The 27,207-nt window shown below is 45.0% G+C and overlaps 1 protein-coding gene across 1 annotated transcript in view; it reads right to left on the bottom strand.

The window, feature by feature from the left end:
- The window catches only part of ALKAL2 (ALK and LTK ligand 2), a 61,040-nt gene that overhangs the window by 29,011 nt on the left and 4,822 nt on the right, over window positions 1–27,207 (bottom strand). Inside the window, exons 3-5 of the mRNA XM_040430993.1 lie at window positions 21,131–21,184; window positions 18,431–18,514; window positions 3,701–3,774 (exon numbers count right to left, since the gene is read on the bottom strand). Of these exons, the coding sequence (XP_040286927.1) occupies window positions 3,710–3,774; window positions 18,431–18,514; window positions 21,131–21,184 (203 nt within the window). The 3' untranslated portion in view covers window positions 3,701–3,709. The remainder of the gene's footprint in view (window positions 1–3,700; window positions 3,775–18,430; window positions 18,515–21,130; window positions 21,185–27,207) is intronic.

Raw genomic sequence — 27,207 nt, 5'->3', positions numbered from 1 at the left:
TGCCGCTTGTGAGAGCCCTCATACGGATCTCACAAGCGGAACCCCAAACGCAAGTGTGAATAAGCTGTGATAGGAAGAGAGCTGTAGCAGAAAGGACACGTCCAGTGAGAAAGGATACAATAAATGGAGAGATCTCTGGATCCATGTGAGGTACAGGGCTGGTTCTAGCTTTGATAGAAATAGATTGGCATGTCCTATATGATGTCTGATTTGCATTTTTTTACACCAATCATGGAATAACCGTTTAAGATTCTACAAATTTCTACTATACTTTGGAGCAGAGTTAGAAATCCTTCTTAAAATGTAGACAGTGTAAATTTAGACAAGCACCAAATTTATCAGTATCTAACAATGTATTAGATGTTCAGCACATGGCTATTGGATGGCTTACTTTGCTGCAACATTTTGGAGCACCTTGTTACATCTTAAAGGCGTTGTGTCATCTCAGACAATGGGGGCACATGGCAAGGATATGCCCCCATTATCTGATAGGTGCGGGTCCCTACACTGAGAACTGAGCAGGGAGAGTGGTGGCTGGAAGACCCTGGGTTTCTCTGTGTCCGGCCACCTCCAAGCGTTCTCCCCATACAAGTGAATGGGAGCGCACTGCACTTGTGCGGCCACCGCTCCCATTCATTTCTATGGGGCCAACGGAAATAGCCAAGCCAGTGCTCGGCTATTTTCGGTGGCCTCATAGAAATGAATGCAGGGCGGCTGCACATGCGCAATGCGCCCTCCGCCACTCTCCCTGCTCCGTTCTCGGCGTAGGTGCGGGTACCAGAGGTGGGTCTAAAGATAGATGTGGGACTGTTTCTGGAAAAAGGCAATCCTTTTTTTTATTCCTAGAAAACCACTTCAAATAATGCCTATTATCTTATCATACTTCAGTCTAACTGATCTTCATTCCAGAGCTTATCTCTAAGGGTACTTTCACACTAGTGTTTTTCTTTTCCGGCGCTGAGTTCCGTCCTCGGGGCTCAATACCGGAAAACAACTGATCAGTTTTATCCTAATGCATTCTGAATGGAGAGCAATCCGTTCAGTATGCATCAGGATGTCTTCAGTTCAGTCCATTTTACGTTTTTTGGCTGGAGAAAATACTGCAGCATGCTGTATTTTTCCTCTCCGGCCAAAAATCCTGAACACTTGCCGGAATGAACACTTTTCCATCGAAATGTATTGAAATGTATTATTTTCCATTAAAATTGCCGCATTGAGGGATCCGTTCTGTCGGTCCGCACATGCGCAGACCTTTAAGTCTGTGAAAAAAATAAATACCGGATCCGTTTTTCGGGATGACACCGGAGAGACGGATCCGGTATTTCAATGCATTTGTCAGACGGATCTGCATCCGGTGCCTTAAGTGTTAAAATACCCTTACACAGAACAGAGGTTGCACCGTGCATGTGCAGCTGCCCTCCATTGATTTCTATGGGGCCGCCAAAAATAGGCGAGCACAGCTCTTTTTCCATTGTCCCACACCCCTTGTCGAGTCTGGCAAAAAAAATACAGTCTAAATCACTAGATGCGACTTATGGCGCCAAAAGGTGAAAATTCTCGACAAAGTGGAGGCACAGAGTCAATGGAGAATCTGGGCCCATGAGTACAGTATATCAGACAGCAGCTTAACATTTCATTAATATCTTGGTTTTCCCACAGACACAATGGTGAATCCAAGATGAAAAAATTCTACAATTATGTCTAAATAGTAATTATACTATATAATATTATTAAAATCCCTTCTTTTAGCTTCAAGACAGCTACTGTAGCCACCTGAAGACGTACGGGGAATTTTGGGTTTCCAGCACTCGCCTTGCAGATCCACCAGCAAACACAGGCCATATACAGTCTATATTCAACCTCATGTCATAGGCAGCCATGGTACCAACACAAAAGAAAGTGACTCATTTTAAGTAGCCTTCTGTAATTTTCAATTACCACATCGTTATATGTCACGATTCACAAGAAATATCTTTAAAAGGGGTTGTCCGAGTTATATAAAAACTCAGGCAACCCCTGTAAAAACGGAAAATGCAAATGTGATCGCACACTACATCCAGCACTCTGCCCTCCATGCTGGACGAGACATTGGTTTATATTTTGGCCAAAGCATAGTAAGCCACTCACCGCGTCAAGGCTGTCTCATGAGTGGTCCCTAACTCTTGTTCCTACCTGTTCATGGGCCATGACAGCCACATAAAATCCAGGGAATGCAGGTTACAAGCAAAGTGTACTTGGCTTGCATGCTGACCTGCATTCCCTGGATTTTATGTGGCTGTCATGGCCCATGAACAGGTAGGAACAAGAGTTAGGGACCACTCATGAGACAGCCTTGACGCGGTGAGTGGCTTACTATGCTTTGGCCAAAATATAAACCAATGTCTCGTCCAGCATGGAGGGCAGAGTGCTGGATGTAGTGTGCGATCACATTTGCATTTTCCGTTTGTATATGTATTTCGCCATAGCGATCTGCACCTACAGGCAGGTTGTGCTGACCCAACCCCTTATTCTTTTCTTTGTAGTATATATTGGAGGCGTGGCGATCTCCTTGGAGTCATTGCACACCTGACCAGTTAATCTGTCCTTGAGGCTGGTTTTAAAGTCAGTATAAAACTGAGTCTGCTTGTATAGAACCTACCATTAGCCATTTGGTTCCAGGAGAAGTATATGGTGGGTTCAGCATGCATGTTGGTACTTGCATCCCTGGATCCGATGAAAGCTGTAATGGCACCGGACGGGGTTACAAGCAAAGTGTACTTGGCTTGCATGCTGACCTGCATTCCCTGGATTTTATGTGGCTGTCATGGCCCATGAACAGGTAGGAACAAGAGTTAGGGACCACTCATGAGACAGCCTTGACGCGGTGAGTGGCTTACTATGCTTTGGCCAAAATATAAGCCAATGTCTCGTCCAGCATGGAGGGCAGAGTGCTGGATGTAGTGTGCGATCACATTTGCATTTTCCGTTTGTATATGTATTTCGCCATAGCGATCTGCACCTACAGGCAGGTTGTGCTGACCCAACCCCTTATTCAACCCCTGTAAAAAGCCTAAAATAACAAATTAATGGACACTCACCAGTTTTTTGGAGCACTGTGCTCCGATCCTCCAGCTGCTGACGTCATCTTCTTGGCTGCAGTGGTGATGTTCCTTGTACAGGTCACTGCTGCAGCCAATCAATGGCCTCAGCCGTGAACGGGACGTCTCTGCTGAGGCCAGTGACTGGTTGCAGCGGTGACCTGTGTGTACAAAATGTCACTGCTGCAGCCAGAAAAACAAAGATCAGCCCTTAGGACCGGAGCGCAATGCAGGAAAAAGCAGAGGAGAAAACAGGTGAATATCTATGTGTTATTTTAGGCCGTTTTACAAGGGTTGCCCAAGTTTTTATATAACTCGGACAGGCCCATGCATGCAACCGTGTCTGCATTTTGTTCACAAACCATGGATCCAAAAAACACGGATGACTTTATGTGCACTCCCATCAATAGAAATTCTCATCCACAATGCGGACGAGAATAGGATATGTACTATAATTTGAGGAACCGCCATGCAAATCTGCAGAAAAACATCTGGATGTGTGCATGGTCCCATAGAAATTTTTGGGTCGATGTGTTATCTGCAAAATATATGGATAGCAGACGGATGGAAAATGCAGATCTGTGCATGAGGTCTTAAGAAACTGATCTAAAACATCGGCTTACCATTTCCTGTTATCCATCGATACACATAGGACTGACTGCCAATCTTGTAAGAAGCCGTGCACATCTCTTGTAATCTGTTGTGAAAAATGAAGGTGTCTTATTGCGGGCGTCTATATAACTATAACTTAATACACGAGTCAAATATAAAGATCAACTAGGACAAGATGCTTAGAATAATTCCAGATTCAGCAGAAAAAAGTTATAAATCCATAACCAACTCTGCATGTGTTCCATGTGGATTTGCAAATCCGAAACACAATGGGCTTGCCCCAGATGTGAAAAGCCGTAGAATGTCTTAAAATGCAGATTTTGTTTTATTTTTAAGGCTGGTTTCAAAAAAACACTGCAATTTTTGTTACAGCCTCAATGCAGTTTTTTTTTTTGGAGCCAAAGCCTAAAGTAAGTTCAAAGGGAATGAGAAATATAAAGGTAGATTCACCTTCTCACCAGATTCACTTCTGGCTTCGGCTCAAAAAACTGCATCAATAACTGCACTGGCGTCTTTCCAGAGGAGGTTGTCTGCTTCTTACAATGCCTTTTTGTTAGAAAAACAAGCTGCCAGCACGTTTCATTTCCTGGAAGCATTATGAGGTGCCCATCAAAAATCACATAGCTGTCCATATAATGCATGGACAAGCAGGTCTTCCAGGCTCTAGCTAATTAATAGAAGTTAGATATGATGAGCCTTCTTCTACTAGATCAGAATACTCCAATCGGGCATTTGAAGATGGGATTTCGACAACAGACAACCCTTTTATAATTGGTATGTCGGCTCATGTGCAGCTCTTATCTCTGATCTCCTGACCTCACAAACACTTATTTAAGCCATAGTGTGATAAGAATTAAGCTATAATAAGTGTTTATAAGGTCAGGAGATCAGAGATAAGAGCAACACATGAGCTGTCAGCTGAAGGGATTAAAAGAAAACACAAAGTGACAACTTGCCAACAGACTGGTTTTTAACCCCGTATTTCAGAAATGGTTAACATTTTTAATAAAGACCAATTGAAAAAATTATTTGTAGCCTAAAATGCCTAAAATACAGTCATTAAAAATTACCCCCGAAGATGTACATAGCATTTAAAGTGTAAAGAGTCGTTTCATTTTATTTTAATATTATAATATAGGCTGGATCACTACAAGGGGCATCATGATACGGGGGGCACCACAAGAGGGTATTATAATACATGAAGCATTATAATAAAGAGAGACACTTCAGGAGCATTATACATGCATGCACTACAGGGGGACATTATATGTACTGGCACTACAGAGGGCACTACAAAGGGTCATTATATCTACAGGCTTTATAAATACTAGTCTACTAAAACTACTATAGGGGACATTATAAACACTGGGGCTACTACAGGGGGCATTGTCTCCAGTGTAGGCCCAACACAGAGCACATGGCAGGAGACGCCCCCTCAACCAGTGGCTACAGCAGGGGCGTAGCATTAGGAGAAATAGGGGAAGCAGTTGCTTTGGGGCCCAAACTCAGAAGGGGCCCATCAAGTTGATGGACTAAAAGATTGTATTGTCAGGACTCCCTCAACAGTATTATAAAATTACAATATATATATATAGAGACACTGTAGGAAACGGACAGAGCAGCTGACAGGCCTGGTCTGAAAGAGTGATCTTGGCTAGCCATAGGAGTGGGGGTTGCACGGGAGGAAGGGGTTGTGAAGAAGTTATTGGGGCAGGGGCCCATCCAAAAATTGGCTATGGGGCCCAGTCATTTCTAGTTACGCCACTGGGCTACAGCAGTACCCCACCTCAGCCAGTGATTGGCTGAGTAGGCATTTCTTGTGTGTCGTGTCTGGTCCAGAGAGCAGAGACTAGCGGGGGAATTGGTATGCACTGGAACGGCAGTGGCAGGGGATTGATGAAGTAAATAATGCTTTATTTATATATTTCTTTATTTTACATTATTCTGCACCTTACAGGTGAAACTCGAAAAATTTGAATATCGTGCAAAAGTTCATTTATTTCAGTAATGCAACTAAAAAGGAGTTGCATTAATGCAACCTAAAATTTGAATATTGTGAAAAGGTTCAATATTATAGGCTCAAAGTGTCACTCTAGTCAGCTAATTAACCCATACCCCCTGAGCAAAGGGTACCTGAGATTGTGACTTTGGGGTTTTCATAAGCTGTAAGCTATAATCATCAAAATTATAGCAAATAAAGGCTTGAAATATCTCACTTTGCATGTAATGAGTCTATCTCATATATTAAAAATAACTAAAATAAAGTGCCTAAATGGGAGGAAATGCTCAATTGCATATCATTGTGGTGCACCTTTTGCAGTGATTTATATCTCATATTAGTTTCATCTTTTAAGTTGGATTACTGAAATAAGTAGAGCAATGGAGCGGGGCGCAGCGAAGTGCGGCTTGACTTAGGGGAAAGTTAGAAGGCACGAAAGGCTTAATATGTTTAGGCTAAGGGTCAGGGTCTGATTGGTTGTACAGGAAGTGGGTCAGTTGCGGGGTTTGGCGGGCTATATATAAACTAGTGGGGAGGGGTGTGTCTATTCAGTGCAGTGGGTACCTGGATATTTGTAGCATGGCGTCCCTGGAGCAGTTGTTGGCAGCAGACCAAAGGGTAAGACCTTATATTGATACAGCCCCTCAGTCATGATGAAGGCAGTTTTTTCTTAGCAGCCTGCGTTAAGAGCACCTGCCAGTACCCTTTCGTGAGATCCAAAACAGAAAAATACCGGGCTTGTCTTAACCTCTCGATGAGCTCATCCACCCGGGGCATGGGATAGGCATCAAATTTGGAAACCTCGTTAAGTTTTCGAAAGTAGTTACAAAACCGCAACATCCCGTCCGGTTTGGGTATCAATACTATAGGACTGGCCTACTTACTTTTTGACTCCTCAATGACGTTTAGCTGAAACATTAGCTGCACCTCCTCCGATATGGCTTTTCGCTGAGCCTCGTGTACCCATTATGGTTTTAATCGCACTTTTGCCTGAGGCTCAGTGACAATGTCATGCTGGATTATGGAAGTGCGTCCAGGGAGGTCCGAGAACACATCCGTATTCCGATTAATGAAATCCCTGGCCTCCTGAGTCTGTTTAGAGGAGAGGCTGACAGCAATTTTTACTATGGCAGCCGCCTCTCTTGCATCAGACAGAAGGGCTGGTACTTCTTCTCCTAGAAAACCTGGCCGTGGGCTGTCTTCTGTACAGGTTTCCCTATCTTTCCACGGTTTGAGTAAATTCACATGGTAAATCTGCTCCGGCTTTCGCCGCCCTGGCTGGTGTACCTTGTAGTTTACATCTCCAATTTTTTCGAGTACCTCGTGAGGCCCCTGCCACCTAACCAGGAACTTACTGTCCACAGTCGGCACCAGAACCAAAACCCGATCACACGGGTTAAAGATCCAGACCCGAGCCTGCCCATTATAGACCCAACTCGGGGCTCGCTGAGCTGCCTCCTAACAAGAGGCAACACTGTCTCTATCCGATCTTGCATCTGGGGTAACGTACTCAATGACACTTTTATGTGGAGTGGGTTGTTGTTCCCACACATCTTTGGCCACGTCCAAGTGACCGCGATGGTGTCTGCCATATAGTAGTTCGAAGGGGCGAGAACCCAGTAGAGGCCTGGGGTACCTCTCGCACTGCGAACATGAGATAAGGCTGAAGGAGGTCCCAGTCCTTCCCATCTTTAGACACTACCTTTTTCAACATATTTTTTAATGTTTGGTTAAACCTCTCTACCAGACCGTCCGTTTGCGGATGGTAAACGGACGTCCGTAGTTGTTTTATGTGCAGCAACTTACAGAGTTCCTTTATCACCTTGGACATAAAAGGGGTCCCTTGGTCCGTCAGAACCTCTTTAGTTAGTCATACTCGGCAAAACATCTCCATTTACTCCTTAGCTATGAGTTTGGCCGAGGTATGTCGCAGTGACACCGCCTCCAGGTACCGAGTGGCGTAGTCTAGAATAACTAAGATGTGTTGATACCCTCTGGCGGACTTTGATACTGGGCCTATGAGGTCCATAGCTATTCGGTCAAATGGTACTTCGATAATCGGGAGATGTACTACGGGATTATAGAAATGTGTCTGGGGGCTAGTTATCTGGCAGGTCGGGTAAGACTTACAAAACTCTTCCACTTCTTTGAATATGCTGGGCCAGTAAAACCGCTGTAGAATACGATCCTGAGTTTTCTGCCGCCCCAGGTGACCCCCGAGAACGTGTTGGTGGGCAGGATCTAACACAAACTTGCAATAAGCCTTGGAGATCACCAACTGTCCAATAGGCTCACCCCGTAGTTGGTTTACCCGATACAACATATCCTGATGAACCACAAAATGGGGAAACACTGACTCTGCACCAAGTTGTTGTGGTTCATCATCTACTATTAACACATTTTCCCAAGCGCGGGATAGGGTTGGGTCCCGACATTGGGCAGTACCAAAATTATCCCTGGAGACATTGAGGTCTACCAATTCAGGACCCGGCGGCAAGTCCTCCACGTCTCCCACCATAACACTTAGCGGGGTTGTCTCCACCTCTTCCACCGAAGTAGCAGTCACCCCAACCGCTGGCCCTTCGATCTCAGGTTCCCAGGGTTCTGGTCTCCCCCTGAGCCGGGCCACTCTGCTAGGGTTACCCCTGTCTTATGGGTATCAGTCACTCTCAAAGCAGACCACAGTGCCGGAAAGTCTCTCCCTATTATAAGTTCGTAGTGTAAATTTGGGGCAACTGCCACTTCGTGAGTTCATCAGCCCCTGTGGTTAGAGACACCAGGGCAATGGGATAGTCTTTTAAGTCTCCATGGATGCACATTACCCCGACTTTACAGCCAGTATACTCCACTGACCGTACCAGGGGAGCCCTCACTAGGGACACCAGACTCGCTGAGTCCAGCAGAGCCTCCACTGGAGTGTCTCCTACCTCCACCTGGCACAGGTGGTTTAGAGTTTTTGGGGTACCTGCTGCACACAGCTTCCTGGCATATAGCGACTGACGGTAACCATAGTTAGTATCCATGGGTTCCCCCTGATGGGGACAGTCAACTCTTACATGGCCCGGCTCCTGACACTGCCAGCAGACTATTGGAGCCAGGTCCGTAGAGGGTACACCGCGGGTGGGTTTGGGTGGTACAAGTCGCCGGGTCTGGAACGGAGATTTACGGGGTTTGACTGCCCCATCCCAAAAGAAACCCCTGTAACAGTCTTAGTAGTCTCGTAGTGCTCCACCATTTCTAGGCGTTGCCAGGAGACACCTGGCCGATCCAGTGCTGGAGAGGGGGGGACAGAGCCCTCCAGAACATATCAGCCAATAGTTTATCCAGCATAGCCGTGGGACTCAGCACATCAGGCTGTAGCCACTTTTGCAAGAGGTGGAGTAAGTCATAATACTGGGTCCTCGCAGGCTCAGCCGGCTTAAACCCCCACTGATGTACCCGCTGGGCCCGGACCAACACATTTACCCCCAGTCTTGCCAAAATCTCACCCTTTACTTTTTGGTAGTCAGCCGCTTGATCGTCCGGCAAGTTGAAATACACCCGCTGGGAATTGGATGCCAGCAATGGAGCGACGACCTCAGCCCACGGGTCACGGGGTAGTTTTTCCATGATGGCCACTTTGTCGTAAATCGCCAGGTAGGTTTCCATGTCGTCTGCGGGGGTCATCTTAGGAATCGCAGCACGGACTGCTTTCTGGGCATCGTGTACGCTTGGGGCTGCTGCTGTCTGCAAAGCCATCACGTGTTGTAGCAACAACTGGTTAGTCTCCTTCTACTGCTTATTTGCCTCGCTTTGCTGCGGTTTGTCTCTCGCCACTGCAGATTAGCCTCCATGAGAGCCTTCACAACAGCCTCCATTTTGTTGTGGGGCACTGGTTGTAATACAGCTGGTTTAATGTACGACATGCAACCGTGCCTGAAAAATGCAGAAACCCAAAATATCGGCGTTCACGCCAGCCTCACTGCTCTTGCACGCATCCTCCACCAATTGTGGGGTTTCGCTCTGGTAAATAGGGTAAGAGGGCGCAGTACAGATACAAGTTCTTAACTCAAAACGTCAGTGTTTATTCACACTTGAGGCAATTGCACAAAAAAGCACTTAACTTTGCAGTCTTGGTGTTAATTCACACACAATGGAAAGTTCATATAACACAAGTCACCTTGCTGGCAGTTCTGCCTCCAGTAGTCCATAGCAGGCTTTAGGGGGCCTGTTTCCCCAACATGCAGCTCTCAGCTATCCAGCACGGCACAAAGCCTCAGATCCCAAAAACAAAGACATCTCTGCAGAGCCCAGCTGCCTATTTAAGGACAGCCAGGTGCTGCCAAAACCCAGACCGGCACTTAAACCCTGGTCCGGTATTTGACCTCATCTGGCTGGAAACCAGCCCAGCTGCACATGCTGGGAGGAAAATACCTGCCTTGCCAGACACAACACACAACCCCTCACTGTGTCACAATATATATATATATATATATATATATATATTGTAAGGGATCGTTTACTTTTAGGGGGTCGCCATTACAAATTACTTCACAGACAAGGGTAGAATGTCCAAACTTGTGTTTTATTCCGGACATTTCAGCGAAACAGGTTATGAAGTCGCAGCTTCAACTTATCACGTGTGACATCCACACAAAATAACAAACCCTTGCCCGGCTAGGCTCTAACTAAACACATAAGCGTATCCCTGACTCACCTAGAGAGCCCTGTTCACACATGGAACACAAATGCGGCTTTCCTCAGCCATACAGTCCAGCAACCTCCAGGCTGTGGCACTTCAATACCTTTTAGGGGATTGTGGCCCAGTATTCCTCCCGACTCTGGCCTCGTGATCCTTGTTTCACAGGCGTCACCGCGTCCTCCAAAGTTCAGGTTATCGCCTAGCCTCGTGGCCCCTCAGCCCACCCGGCTGAGACCACTCACACAGAGTCTCACCAGGACTCTGTTTCACAAAACACTCCAGAGGGAGCCAGACCCAATTCCAGAAACCATATTAAATGGAATACCTGGACGTGAGCATGCCCTAAGTCCCGGACTGGAGCATGGCAAACAGACACCCACCCAACACATTGCCTGTTCCCAGTAAAAGCCCGCTCTAAAATAGCTGAACCAGCTACACTATCTATATGGTGTCCCCCAATTACTTTAGTGGACACCTGGACTAGGGCTTTTACTCCACCAAGGCCGGACCCCTTGGTGACATGCTCCTGGTGCAAACAACACCTCAATGTTCACATTGCCACAATATATATATATATATATATATATATATATAGTGGGGATTTGCTCTGGTAGACAGGTTAGCGAACGCAGTATAGAGGCAAGGAATCAGGTTATAAATGAAACTTCAGTGTTTAATTCACACTCAGCAAAACATAACAGTCTTTGTGCTTGTTCATACAGCAAAACAAAACAATGTTCACCTGGAATCCTAGGTGTCAATTCACACCCGGCTGAATGCTCAGCCACAGAAAAGTTCACTGGCAGGCTTCCAGGCAACCTGCACGCCTGTTTGCAGTCTTCAGGCTTCATCACAGAGGACTCCACAGCTTCACTGTCAGATAGAGGTAGATCCACACCACCTGATAGTGCTGACTGCTTTATAAGCTTGTCAAGACCCGGCCTGGAACGTGAGGAGTAGCCATCAACCCAGCACTTTTGACTACTCCCAGTAAAAGCCATCCCGGATCAGCTTTACAGCCATACTAAACAGCTCAAGTGTCAGACTGCAATCTGCAATAATGACACTTGAGAAAAACCGGCTCTTACCTCACCGAGGCCAGGAACCTTGGTGACACATACCAACCATCAATGATGGCCCCTTGTTCCTTCCAACATACCTCCTTGTTTAACCCTGAGGGGGTGGACACACATCAAACAGTGTACCCGGGACAGGGCATCTGCGTTTCCTAGTAACCGGCCTGCCCTGTGTTCCACCGAAAACTTGAAATTTTGCAAAGACAGAAACCACCGGGTGACCCGGGCCTTTCTGTCCTTGGCCTGGCTCATCCATTTGAGAGGGGAGTGGTCGGTCACCAGGCGAAACTTTCTCCCCAACAAATAATAGCGAAGAGACTCGAGTGCCCACTTGATAGCCAGGCACTCTCTCTCCACTATACTATACCTGGTCTCGGCCGGGGTAAGCTTCCAGCTGAGGAAAACAACGGGATGCTCCTCCCCGTTCACTTCCTGAGATAGTACAGCACCTAGACCATTGGTCTGTACTATAAACTCCCTTTTGAAGTCGGGCGTCACCAAAACCGGGCACCCACACAGGGCCGACTTCAAAGCGGAGAAAGCCTTTTGCATCCCTTCAAAAGGCTTGTCAATGGTGCGGCCACTGTAGCAAAGTGGGGGACAAACCTCATATAGTATACCACCATTCCCAGGAACGACTTTACTTCCTGAGTATTGACAGGTCGGGGCCAATTCCGAATTGCCTCAATTTTGTTCACCTGAGGTTTGATAACTCTGCGCCCAATTACATACCCCAGGTACTTGGTCTCTTCTAACCCTATCACACACTTTTTTGGGTTAGCGGTTAAGCCAGCCTTCCTAAGGGAGTCCACTACAGCCTGTACTTTAGGTAGGTGACTTTCCCAGTCAGTGCTGTGGATAACGATATCGTCCAGGTACGCCGAAGCGTACCAATGATGTGGACGGAGTACAATGTCCATTAGCCTTTGAAACGTGGTGGGAGCGCCATGTAGACCAAAGGGTACTACCTTGTACTGATACATCCCCTCTGGTGTGACGAAAGCCATTTTCTCCTTGGCAGCCTCTGTCAAGGGTACTTGCCAGTACCCTTTGGTGAGGTCCAAAACAGAAAAATACCGGGCTTGGCCTAACTTCTCAATAAGCTCATCCATACGGGGCATGGGATACGCGTCAAACTTGGAGACCTCATTAAGTTTGCGGAAGTCGTTACAGAATCGTAATGTCCTGTCCGGCTTGGGTATTAAGACTATCGGACTGGCCCACTCACTTTTTGACTCCTCAATGACACCTAGCTGTAACATCAGTTGCACTTCTTCCAAGATGGCTTGTCGCCTCGACTCAGGTACCTGGTATGGTTTCAACCGGATTCTGGCCTGAAGCTCAGTGACAATGTCATGTCGGATGACAGAAGTGTTTCCAGGGAGGTCCGAAAACACATCTGTGTTCCTGCTGACGAACTCCCTGGCCTCCTGAGTCTGTTTAGTGGAAAGGTTGTCAGCAATCTTTACTGTGGCAACTGCTTCCCTCGTATCAGACTGTGGGACTGAAAACTCTACCCCCAGAAAACCCAGCCGGGGGCTGTTGTCCGTGCTGGTCCCCCTATCTTTCCACGGTTTCAGTAAGTTTACATGGTACACCTGCTCTGGCTTTCTCTGCCCGGGCTGGAGTACCTTGTAGGTTACCTCCCCAACTTTTTCGAGCACTTCGTAGGGACCCTGCCACCTAGCCAGGAACTTACTGACCACCGTCAGCACCAGAACCAAAACCCGATCTCCCGGGTCAAAATTCCGAACCCGAGCTTGGCGATTATAGACCCTACTCTGGGCTCGCTGGGCTGCCTCCATAAGCTCCTTAACCAGCGGCAACACTGTCTCCATCCGCTCTTGCATCCGAGTGACATACTCAATCACACTTTTATGCGGTGTGGGTTGTTGTTCCCACGCCTCTTTTGCTATGTCCAACAGACCACGCGGATGTCGGCCATACAGCAGTTCGAAGGGCGAGAACCCAATAGAGGCCTGGGGCACCTCTCGCACTGCGAACATGAGATAGGGCAGTAGAAGATCCCAATCCCTCCCATCTTTAGACACCACCTGCTTTAACATGTTTTTCAAGGTTTGATTAAACCTCTCTACAAGGCCATCCGTTTAGGGTGATAGACGGACGACCGCAACTGTTTTATCTGTAGTAGTTTACTGAGTTCGCTCATGACTTTTGACATAAAAGGGTTCCCCTGGTTGGTCAGAATCTCCTTAGGTAGGCCCTTTCGGGAAAACATCACTAACTCTTTGGCTATGAGTTTGGCGGAGGTATGTCGCAGCGGCACCGCCTCCTGGTACCGAGTGGCATATTTCAGGACTACCAAGATGTGTTGGTGCCCTCTAGCGGACTTCGGTACTGGGCCTATGAGATCCATAGCGATCTGCTCGAATGGAACCTCAATAATAGGGAGAGGGACCAGGGGACTACGGAATTGTGGCTGGGGCTGGTTATCTGGCAGGTTGGGCAAGACTTGCAATACTCTTCCACCTCTCTGAACACACTGGGCCAGTAAAACCACTGTAGACTCCAGTCCTGCGTTTTCTGAAGGCCCACGTGTCCCCCAAGAACATGCCAACACGAGCTTGCGATATGCCTTGGGCACCACCAACTGTTCAATATGCTCACCCCGTAGTTGATTTACTCGGTACAGCATCTCCTGTTGAACCACAAAACAGGGGAACATAGACTCTGCCCCCGGTTGTTGCTGCTCACCCTCAACTACTACCACATTTTCCCAGGCTCGAGATAGAGTCGGGTCCTGGTGCTGTGCTGTACCAAAATTGTCTCCAGAGACGTTGAGGTCTTCTTACTCCGGACCCGGCGGCAAATCCTGCACGTCTCCCACCATTACATTCAGTGTGGTTGGCTCCCCCCCTTCCACTGCAGTGGCGGCTACTGCTGGCCCTTCGGTCTCAGGATCCCAGGGTTCCGGTTTTCCTCCTTAGCAAGGCCATTCTATTGGTTTTACTCCTGCCCCATGGGTATTGGTGACTCTCGCCTCAGGCAACAGTGACAGGAAACCAGGGAAGTCTCTCCCAATTATTAGTTCATAATGTAACTTTGTGGCGACGGCCACCTCATGAGTCTACCTGACGGCCCCCGTGAATAGAGACACCAGGGTGGTGGGATTGTCCTTTAAGTCTCCCTGGATGCACACGATGCCGACTTTTCGGTCAGTATACTTAGCGGGCCGCACCAGGGCAGCTCTTCACAGGGAAATCAGGCTCTCTGAGTCCAGCAGCGCCACCGCCAGGCCGCTTGATCATCTGGTAGGTCGAAAAACACCTGCTGTGGTCCAGACGCCAGAAACAGAGTGACGACCTCAGCCCATTGGTCTCGGGATAACTTCTCCCTCACGGCCAACTTTTCAAATACCGCCAGATAGGTCTCAACGTCGTCATCTTAAGGATCGCCGCACCAACAGCTTTCCAGGCATCGTGGACGTTCTGGGACGCTCCTGCCGCTTGAAACGCTTGTTAGCCTCCCACTGCTGCAAGTTAGCCTTCATGAGGGCTTTCACGACCGCCTCCATTTTGTCAGGGGACATGGGTCGTAACCTTGCCGGCTTGATAAAGGACATACACCCGAGCCAGGAAAAACTAAAACTTTTAGGCCTTCAGGCCAGCCTCACTGCAGAATTGCTCGCATCCTCCACCAAATGTGGGGATTTGCTCTGGTAGACAGGTTAGCGGACGCAGTATAGAGGCAAGGAACCAGGTTGTAAATCAAACTTCAGTGTTTTATTCACACTCAGCAAAACATAACAGTCTTGGTGCTTGTTCATAGACAGCAAAACAAAACAATGTTCACCTGGAATCCTAGGTGTCAGTTCACACCCTGCTAAATGCTAAGCCACAGAAAAGTTCTCTGGCAGGCTTCTGGACAGCCTGCACGCATGTTTGCAGTCTTTAGCCTTCATCACAGAGGACTCCACAGCTTCACTGTCAGATGGAGGTAGATCCACACCACCTGATAGTGCTGACTGCTTTATAAGCCTGCCAAGACCCAGCCTGGAACGTGGGGGTAGCCACGCACCCAGCACTTTTGACTACTCCCAGTAAAAACCGTCCCGGATCAGCTTTACAGCCATACTAAACAGCTGATGTGTCAGACTGCAATCTGCAATAATGACACTTGAGGAGAAACCGGCTCTTACCTCACCGAGGCCAGAAACCTCGGTGACACATACCGACCATCAATGACGGCCCCTTGTTCCTTCCTATATACACTCACCTAAAGAATTATTAGGAACACCATACTAATACGGTGTTGGACCCCCTTTTCCCTTCAGAACTGCCTTAATTCTACATGGCATTGATTCAACAAGGTGCTGATAGCATTCTTTAGAAATGTTGGCCCATATTGATAGGATAGCATCTTGCAGTTGATGGAGATTTGAGGGATGCACAGCCAAGGCACGAAGCTCCCGTTCCACAACATCCCAAAGATGCTCTATTGGGTTGAGATCTGGTGACTGTGGGGGCCATTTTAGTACAGTGAACTCATTGTCATGTTCAAGAAACCAATTTGAAATGATTCGAGCTTTGTGACATGGAGCATTATCCTGCTGGAAGTAGCCATCAGAGGATGGATACATGTTCTCATTCTGTTTACGCCAAATTCGGACTCTACCATTTGAATGTCTCAACAGAAATCGAGACTCATCAGACCACGCAACATTTTTCCAGTCTTCAACAGTCCAATTTTGGTAAGCTCGTGCAAATTGTAGCCTCTTTTTCCTATTTGTAGTGGAGATAAGTGGTACCCGGTGGGGTCTTCTGCTGTTGTAGCCCATCCGCCTTAAGGTTGTGCGTGTTGTGGCTTCACAAATACTTTGCTGCATACCTTGGTTTTAACGAGTCGTTATTTCAGTCAACGTTGCTCTTCTATCAGCTTGAATCAGTCGGCCCATTCTCCTCTAACCTCTAGCATCCACAAGGCATTTTTGCCCACAGGACTGCCGCATACTGGATGTTTTTCCCTTTTCACACCATTTTTTGTAAACCCTAGAAATGGTTGTGCGTGAAAATCCCAGTAACTGAGCAGATTGTGAAATACTCAGACCGGCCCGTCTGGCACCAACAGCCATGTCATGCTCAAAATTGCTTAAATCACCTTTATTTCCCATTCTGACATTCAGTTTGGAGTTCAGGAGATTGTCTTGACCAGGACCACCCCCTAAATGCATTGAAGCAACTGCCATGTGATTGGTTGACTAGATAATTGCATTAATGAGAAATAGAACAGGTGTTCGTAATAATTCTTTAGGTGAGTGTATATATATATATATATATATATATATATATATATATTATTGTCTGTCTTTCTAATCCTGCTTGTAATGATAATGAAATGACTGCTGAAAAGTGATCTGTATAGACCATGAAGTGGCGACTACTATTAGGCTTAGTGGCCCGTGCAAAAACTACAGAATTTCTTTTTCTTTTTTTTTATAGAGATATTGACATGGAAATATTAAAAATAACATCGCCAAAAATTCATAAAATTATGTTCAAACAATTGGTAATTTTTTGATGATACATTCCCTTTAAGATCATGGATGTTTTACTTAATTTCTTAACAGTACAATCACTGGCCACACACATATTTGGTATAAATGAGAACGTCCCTGAGATCTCAATTCTGTTACAGCCTAAATAATCATGTAAATTATCCAAATCCTTGAAAAAAAAATAAACCTACCACTTGTGCTTGATGGGAAGTCATGAGTTATCCAAGCAAAAATGCTTTCCTCTATTTAGTAGAGAGTAATGGATTCATGTTGTGTTCTTCATCTGTGATTAATTATTGGACCTAATACATACAATCCTAGGTAGTGAAGAACCGTTACATACACATAACATCCTATCATTAGGCACTGCTTATTTAATGCCCAAAATAGAATGTCAATTCTATTTAGAGGAAACTGGACTTTATGGGAACTTCTTTTATAACGTCCATATATTTATTTATTGAACTCCAAAGCTAGTGATGTGAAGAAGGTACACAGCCTACTTGGCAGCCAGTCTGAATCATCTTGAAGAAGGACGGCTGGAATACAGGAAGTCTATGGACACCTGAGTTTGCGTTCACAAGAATCATCTGAAATGTATTTCCAGTTAAAATTACAAGCTTAAAATTGGTCTTAGATCCTCATTTTCAATACCTTATGTGAAGGCTATCCACTCAATGTTCATTGGTTTGTGCTGAAGATTCCTCCTTCTTGCTAATTTACTAACAGGCAGTAGCTGTCATTTTCAGCCCTGCTATAGGTACAGTGGAGCTGCAGCCCGGTCATGGTCATTATTTCTAGATGTGTGCTATATCACATTATACTTCTCTCTTCACCCCTTCCGCTCACCCTTTCACATGTCCTTTATTCTGCTCAGTTATAGGATTAGAACAATGAAAATAACAGAAGTGCTCATCACTAAAGCAAACAGAGCTGAACAGACCACACTGACTATAATGGGATCCGTTCAGTTTCCTTTCAAGAGAACACTTTTTTGGTGGAGAAAAAAGTCCTGCATGCAGGACTTTTTTCTTTGCTGTTTGTAACAAATTCTTTGACAGAAGTCCCAAACACAGCCTCCAATGCAGACGTGAACATAGCCTAAGAACACTTATAAATACTGCTTGAATCATTGCTGAGGCTGCTGTAATAACAGTACTTTATTAGCTAGTAAGTATCTTTTACAGACTTTTAAACTGCCTGTAAAACTTTTTTTGGGTAGGACTTTTTTTGGGTAGGACTATCTATCTATCTATCTATCTATCTATCTATCTATCTATCTATCTATCTCCTATTCCAGCTGACATCAGTAGACAGGAAGTAAAGGACTATAACTAAGTGTCCTCTTAATCTGCAGCGCACAAGTGAATGAAGCTAATAAATTGCATGGAGCACTCAATTTGTAATTTTGGACAGAATGATTCAATCCTTACATCCTGAACATTTTCTTTACCACTAGGTCTTACTTACGCGCTGGAATGGTGCAGTCCCTTGTGCTGTTGTAGAGTCTTCGAAAGTGCTTATTGCAGGTTGGGCTTGTAAAAGACAGTCGCCCTAGAAGATACAGGGGAAAGGAGTCAGTGACAATAACATCAAGTCTTATCTTACACTGAAAAAATATATAAACGCAACACTTTCAAAGTTTTGTTCCCATTTTGCATGAGCTGAACTCAAAATCTAAAACATTTTCTACATACACAAAAGACCCATTACTCTCAAACATTGTTCACAAATCTGTCTAAATCTGTGTTAGTGAGCTCTTCTCCTTTGCCGAGATAATCCATCCCACCTCACAGTTGTGGCATTTCAAGGTGCTGATTAGACAGCATGAATATTGCACAGGTGTGCCTTAGACTGCCCACAATAAAAGACCACTCTGGAATGTGCAGTTTGATCACACAGCACAATGCCACAGATGTCGCAATGTTTGAGGGAGTGTGCAATTGGCATGCTGACTGCAGGAATGTCTACCAGAGCTGTTGCCCATGCAATGAATGTTCATTTCTCTACCATAATCCGTCTCCAAAGGCGTTTCAGAGAATTTAGCAGTATATCCAACCGGCCTCACAACTGCAGACCACGTGTAACCACACCAGCCCAGGACCTCCACATCCAGCATGTTCACCTCTATGATCATCTGAGACAGCTGCAGCAACAATCGGTTTGCATAACCAAAGAATTCCTGCACAAACTGTCAGAAACCGTCTCAGGGAAGTTCACCTGCATGCTCGTCGTCCTCATCGGGGGTCTGGACCTGACTGCAGTTTGTCGTGGTAACCGACTTGAGTGGGCAAATGCTCACATTAGATGGTGTCTGGCACGTTGGAGAGGTGTTCTGTTCATGGATGAGTCCCGGTTTTCACTGTTCAGGGCAGATGGCAGACAGCGTGTGTGGCATTGTGTGGGTGAGCGGTTTGCTGACGTCAACGTTGTGGATCGAGTGGCCCATGGTGGCGGTGGGGTTATAATATGGGCAGGCATATGTTATGGACAATGAACACAGGTGCATTTTATTGATGGCATTTTGAATTCACAGAGATATCGTGATGAGATCCTGAGGCCAATTGTTGTGCCATTCATCTTCGACCATCACCCCATGTTGCAGCATGATTAAGCACGGCCCCATATTGCAAGGATCTGTACACAATTCCTGGAAGCTGAAAACATCCCAGTTCTTGCATGGCCAGTATACTCACTGCACATGTCACCCATTGAGCATGTTTGCGATGCTCTGGATTGGCGTATACAACAGCGCGTTCCAGTTCCTGCCAATATTCTGCAACTTCGCACAGCTATTGAAGAGGAGTGGACCAACATTCCACAGGCCTTTTATTGTGAGAAGTCTAAGGCACACCTGTGCAATATTCATGTTGTCTAATCAGCACCTTTATATGCCACACCTGTGAGGTGGGATGGATTATCTCAGCAAAGGAGAAGTGCTCACTAACACAGATTTAGACACATTTGTGAACAATATTTGAGAGTAATGGGTCTTTTGTGTATGTAGAAAATGTTTCAGATCTTTGAGTTCAGCTCATGCAAAATGGGAGCAAAACCAGTGTATAAGCAATACAAAAAACAGTACTCATCAACTGATGTTTTATGTAATGTGACCCTTTGCTCTGAGAGCTGCTTTAATCCACTTTTTATGACCTTTATTATAGTTAGAGGGGTGGCCAATTATTAAAATTTTTTCCCAATACCCTATAATCTATTTTTAAGTGGGACATATATGTATGTACCAAAGGGAGAAAAACAGAACTGGATCACACATCCACATGCTATGCTTTGATCTAATTAAACTCGCTTCTCAGTGCAATATTCAGTGTACTGCCCCCCATACTGTATGCTGTACAAGAGGCATTGGTGTACATTTTCATCAAAAGGCATAAGCCCACTCCCCATGTCAAGGTTGCCTCTTAGAGTGGGACCTACTCTAAAATAGGCACGGCATTGCGCGGTGACAGTGCGGCACTGCCCTAGTAGACGACGGGACCCAGGAGTCAAACAGCAGCCCTGCTATCTGAAGATGCCACCCACGGCACTGGGTCCCACCGACCCACCAGCAAAAAGCCACCGACCCTTTGATATATGTATGTCATATCATAACTTATCCCTGACATTGCAGAAGAAGGCCCCCCCATCAATGGGCTGTGTAGGCCAATGCTTCCATAAGGCATACTATGGCAGTGTTGACATGATTCACTAATGTCACTGCTTTTTGTGCTGTCCCTGAAGGGATCCATTTCTGCACATGCGCTGAGCAGTAAATAAACATATTTGGCATTAATGAAGAAGAGGATCCCTCCAGGGAAAGTGCAGAAAGTGGTGACATGAGTGAATTAAGTCACCATCACCATCTTGCTCTCTATGGATGAAGTGCCCACGTCTAGTAGGAGATTACTCATTACATGGTTGAGGCTTTAGTTGAAACTTCTGATGCTGGACTCTAGGAGATCGTTTGATCTCTAGGCTGGCTTCTATAAATATAGGGTTTGTCTTGATGAGTGAACCCCTTTAAGCCAAGTACTACACTGTCCTGAAGACCATAAGTAATTATTTAGGCAACATCAGTCATAGGTAAAATAAACTTTTCTTGTCAATTTAAAGTATAAAGAAGAAGTACAAAGTTTCTCCTGGTTGCTTGTAATAAAGACCTAACCACAATACCTGTTAAATGCTTTAAAAACTTTTCTTTCATCCGAAGGTCTCTGGGAACTATTTCTGTAGGAACATAAAGACAACATACATAAGATTTGTTGAGAAAGGTACAATTGTTCTACAGGGGGTTGAATATGCATGTGAAGACGTGACCTCCTGACTGACAAATCTAAGTGGTGGAGACTAGATCGTGCCAAAGTACATAAGACATTGAAATCCAGGCTGCCAGGCTGCTAGGTAGTCCTGTGCTGCCATGATCCATTTACATACAGAGCTTTCACAATGTGTTTACTACTCCCTCTTGTAACTGCTGCCGGCTAAACGCAATGATGAAAGAGCCAGCTTCTCTCTGGTATAAACAGACGTGATACTATGCCTGGTATACAGAACATGGCCAGGTTTATTTTACTGCCTTAATGTTAAACTATACAAATGGACTGGTTCCATCACTGTGACTAGCAGCCCATTGGAAGCATGCAATTAAAACAGGAAAAAGGAAAAACTATAAAATATAATAATCCAGTCACAACTAACCAATCAACTGCCAGCTAACCATCCACCAAACAATCAACTAACCAATCAGCTGCTACCTAACCATCCACCAACCACCACCTAAGCAATCAACCAGCCAACTAACCACCACCTAACCATCTTCCAACCCGTCAACCAAATGCCACCTAATCATCCAACAACCAAACAACCAGCCAACGAACCACCAACCAAGAACCGATCTACCACCTAGAGAAGTAATTTCTTGGTGCTAGGGTGTTACAGTTCCCAAAGACCTTTAATAAGTGTCTCCTCATATCCACCCCATACAAGCCAAGCATCCAAGTGTTCTCAATGGGGAGAGGCCATTTAGTCTCTTCCATTCACCTCTGGTGGCAGCTTATCTCTCATGACAACAAATGGTCAGATGTGCTGAAATTCAACATGCCTAATATTTCTTCCTCCCAACAACATCTGCTAGAAAAGAATCTGCACACCCCAATGCAGTCGGCTGGTTCTACCAATATTGGTGGGATCAGCCAACCTTGTTCTTATGTGCATGGACCCTTAAGGTAAATATTTACCTCACAATCAGAAAAATGATCCAAAATTCATTGAATACCAGATTTGTCTAACTATAAGATCGTTCATCTACTAACTGATTCAAAGACAATTTTCTGTCCCATGAAGCACTGATCCATACACAAAAAAAATTCCCTTTACTATTATCCTTAATGGATTATATCAGAAAAATTCAGACATGGCAGATTTGTTGCAGAAATATCTCTGGCTGAGATTCAGTTCCATACATCAGAATCAGGTTGTCATGGCAGGAAACGCGTGGATTTCTTCAAGCCCGATTCAGATAAATGAGACAGTTGCAGTCTACGTCAAAACTGCTGTGTGTGAATTCACCCTAGTTGTTTTTATGTCTATAGACACCATTATAGAGCGTGATAAACTAGACAAAGCAATTCAGTTTCCTGCAAATAAACATAGTAGGATGTTAATAAAAGAGAAGATGAGTACTGCAGTATCTTCCACAGTGTAGAAACATTCAACTTGGACCTACTAAAGAACTAATTGTTAAGCCAATAAATCCAATTTGGATGGTTATTTAGTGTGGTAGATGCCCCAACACCCGTACTTATTTTAATTGATTGTCTATTACACGTGTTCTGTTTCTATGCTTCTTTGACATACAGATTACCCAAGAATTGTCTGTAGTCTCCACAAGATGGACCTAAATATGGTAGTATGATCCTGTGAGCAGAAGCAGCTCTAGGTATGTGCCTAGGTTATCTTATCTCTACAGTAACTACATGGATCATGCTCTTTTACAGCAAGCAGGTCATGCCAAATATACTATAGGTAATGAACATATGAACACTCACTCTTGACAACTGGCCTGTGTAAAGGCGCTGCCGATCCCATTATAAAGGGGCAGTATATTTGTCAGGTGATCAAATCCTTTATGCGGCACCAACAATTCATAGGCAGCACACCAACCTGTGTAAACATATAATGTGCTATTGGCCATATGCAAAGTGAATGGGGGATGAACAATCCCAATAACAATCATTCATCCCCAGGGATGCACTGACCATAGACCCTTCATGGAAAATTTCCTGGTGGGCCGATGCCCAGGGGGCCACCTAAGCCTTCCTCACGGCTGCCAGTCAGGTACGTAAGGACCTGATGCTCTCAGCATTAATTAACACTAGGAGCATCTGGTACTTTTGCACCTGGCTGGCAGAAGAAAGTACCCTCCTGCATTTAACAATATCACCGTCCTCAGGACGGTGATAGGTTTAATGCTGCGGCAAGGATGGCAGCATTTTGTGGTGCACTGTATATTTGGTTCTGCTGGGTCCCTGCCTACTTATGTTGACCCTGCCTACTTATAACTGACATCCATGAACTGATTTCTCCATGAAGGGTTCCTCCATGACAACAGTTATCTCCCCCAATGCCCCATACACATGTATGCTCAGGCCAGCAAAAGAAACAAGCATGTTCAAATCCAAATGCTCAATCCTTATCTGACCTGACGTCTGCCATCAGTAGACAATCGGGAGGCCGCCACACAGATTAGATGGTTGGCAGGTCCTGCTGAAATTGCTGGATTTGGACACTATTAATTTTATGTGCATGGCCAGAGTGTCTGTGCATCTCAGAAATGGTGGCAAGGGCTGGTTTAAGTTTATTCTTTATGATCTACAGAACATGTGAACTCTATATATAATGATCAATAAATACACAGGCCACATGAAATATAGGAAAGGTGCCTCCATGGTTAGAACTAGGATCCTAGGCTTAAATCCAGCCAAAAGTAACCTACTGACAGTCAACTGGGTTCCCATGAAATTGGCCTTAATCTGGCTATACATTTTTGAATAGCATGACCAACAGCTATGTCTTTTGCCCCTACCCATACACATGTATGCCTGACTCAGCAGGGGAATAAGCAGCAGGCTGATACCACTGGTGGCAGCTGGTTATCTACTGGAGAACAAAAGGACTGGTCATGTTGAAATAGAACTGCCTGATCCTTCTCTGCCGTGGAGGTTCCAAAACATATTAAATTGTTCTCCGGCCATGCCAAAATTGGCTAATGTTAATCTAAGGTGTATGGCCAGCTTTAGTGTGTATGCATGATGAGTGATAAGAGTGATGAGCCCTGCAGAAAATGGTGATGTGATGTGCACATATAATGGGAAATCACATATATTATAATATGCAATGTATAGTACACATGGCTGGCTGACTATAATACAATATCCAGACACACAGCATAACTGACAGTGAAGACATTGACACCACACTGCATTAGGGCACCGTAATTCGTGAATTTCTGGATTTACCAGGTCAATGACATAACCCTAGTTATCCCTACTAGACAATCATGAACAGTTTCAAGATGAGCTAATGTAAGCATGCTGTGAGCCTCAATCTGTTATGATGCTGCTGATGTTAATAACACCCCTGAGATTAACCTATTATCAGGGGTATAATATCAAAGAAACATTACAAAGAAATGCAGTAAAACGGGATTGTAATTGTTTCTCTAGGCACAGCAAATGGTACGTAGGTAGCAGTCACATCTGATGCCTCATATGAGGACACCATACTTATATATGGAACCTGGTAAGTGGGAATCCTGATGCAGGTTTTGGATTGAGGCTCAGGGGCTTTAAAGAAGTTGTTTAGTTTTCCCATACTGATGACCTATCCTCAGGATAGGTTATCAATATCAGATCGGTGGTGGTCTGACACCCAAGACCCCTCCGATCAGCTGTTTGAAGAGAAATCAGCAGTGCTCCTGCGAGTGCTGCTGTCAGGTCTGGGCCGGTGGGAGCCCTCCTCAACTGGCAGCTGGCAGGACGCCAGCCAGTCACATTCTTGGCTGATGATAGGGACCTTTATGTTTCTTCCTAGTTCTGATTTCTGGCTTGGTATTGTGTCTGATTTTGGATTGCTCTCCTGGTTTTGACTTCTGCATTCAGCATGGGCTCTTATTTATTAGTTCTGATTTAGTTTACCTTAGTGTTCCCTGGTCTGACCCGGCTAGTTTGTTCCGCTTGTATCTTAGCGTGGTTGCTGATCTGTCACTAAGTTATTTTCTTCCTTTTGGGCCCCAGCACTTAACTAGGAAGAGACTGTTGACCAGTTGTGGGCTGCTGCTGATTAGGGCAAGTAGGTAGGTAGGTAGGTAGTTCAGGGTTCACTGTTCCCTACAGTGACAGCTGCATTGTCTTCACTGTCTACCTGCTTGTCATTAACATTGCAGCTGCAAACAGTGTAATTAGGGTACTTTCACACTTGCGGCAGAGGATTCCGGCAGGCAGTTCCGTCAAAACGTATGCAAACTGATGGCATTTGTCAGACGGATCAGGATCCTGATCCGTCTGACAAATGCATTGAAATGCTGGATCCGTCTCTCTGGTGTCATGCGCAGACTGCAAAAACTGATCCGTTTTGCCGGAACACTTGGGGCCGGATGCGGCATTAATGCATTTCAGAGGGAAACAATGCAAGTGTTCCGGAATTTTGGACGGAGATAAAACCGTAGCATGCTGGGATATTATCTCCGTCCTGAAAAGGCAAAAAGACTGAACTGAAGACATCCTGATGCATCCTGAACAGATTTCTCTCCATTCAGAATTCATTAGGATAAAACTGATCAGTTCTTTTCCGGTATTGAGCCCCTAGGACGGAACTTAATGCCGGAAAAGAATAATGCCATAATGCTCCATTTCTTTCAATTGAGTGAGGATAGTTCATCAAAATGGGCGAACAGGACAACTCCTAACTTTGCATTTAGCATATGTGTGATCCCTGATCATAGAGGATATGTTACATGTGGATTTGAATTCAAAATATTTGAGAATGAATAAGCTTACTCAGGCTAAGTGAATAAATATATTAACTAAGTGTGATTAAATATACGATAACATAAACTAATCACATACTGAATAATAATCGACGGAGTCTCCACCCCATTTAGGCTAGGGATGTATTTACTTTTTATTATTCAGTATGCGATTTGTTTGTGTTATCATATATTTAATCACACTTAGTAAATATATTTATTCCCTTAGCCTGCGTAAGCTAATTCATTCTCAAATCTTTTGAATTCACATCATGTTACACCAACTTTTAACAGTACATATATAACTATATATAATCTATGTGCTCATTTTTAACCAATTTCTTGTATTCTCCAATGTTTCTGATAAAGTATAATGCACGTTTTGTAAAAAGTCTGCATGAAAACTGTCCTCTTCTTTTTTGTGTATCTCTTGTGTAGATCTATGCATCTCCATGGTAACAGACTCCAAACAAACCCTATGTAGTCTGATCCTGCAGGCTGTGTAATCTTATAGGTCCCAGCTCCATGCACACATCTTTACTGTGTGTATTAGGCTTAATTTTTCCATTCCTAGTACAAGGGAGGACAGATTAGACAGCTGATGTCCACTCAGTTTTACAATCTATTTTTCAATCTCTGTCTTTATTGGGGGAAAACTGATTCATGACATATCTGTAATTATTCCCTACTGACTTTAATGGGAAGTAAAATGGATATTTTGCTGCGCAGTTTGATTTTATTTGGAAAAAAATCAATTGAAAACGAACGTAATTTCGCCAAAAATTATGAATCTCGTTTTATGCTGACCTTAATTTCCATCCCTGAGCTCCATATTGTTTTTTTAATCTAAATTTTGAGTTGAGTAATTTCATAATCTATTGCTATAGTGGTTGAAGCTCAATTTTAGCTCCAGATAAATAATACAGTTCTGGTTACTATTATACTGTGGTGTACCTCTAATGGAGGCAGTCCATGCAGCTGCTATGGGGTCCATGGGGGAAGAGGGCAGTGGACATATGGCTCCACCCCCTAATTAAGCTTAATACCTCAGTCCCGGCCCGGGCCCTGCCTTCCAGCTCTTTGCTCCCTGTTAGGGCAGTACAGCTGGTACAGCTGTAATGAGCCCATTGTATCTTGCAGATACATCTTGCCAATCTCCTGACGCCAGAGGCGGACTGGGAACTTAAAGTAGCCTTGGAAAAAATACTAAAAGTGGCCCTGTTTT

This window comes from Bufo bufo, chromosome 4, assembly GCF_905171765.1.
Source record: "Bufo bufo chromosome 4, aBufBuf1.1, whole genome shotgun sequence".
In the NCBI taxonomy this organism is placed as follows: Eukaryota; Metazoa; Chordata; class Amphibia; order Anura; family Bufonidae; genus Bufo; species Bufo bufo.
Note: the sequence above shows the minus strand (reverse complement) of the source record. Positions and strands in the feature narration are given on the sequence as shown.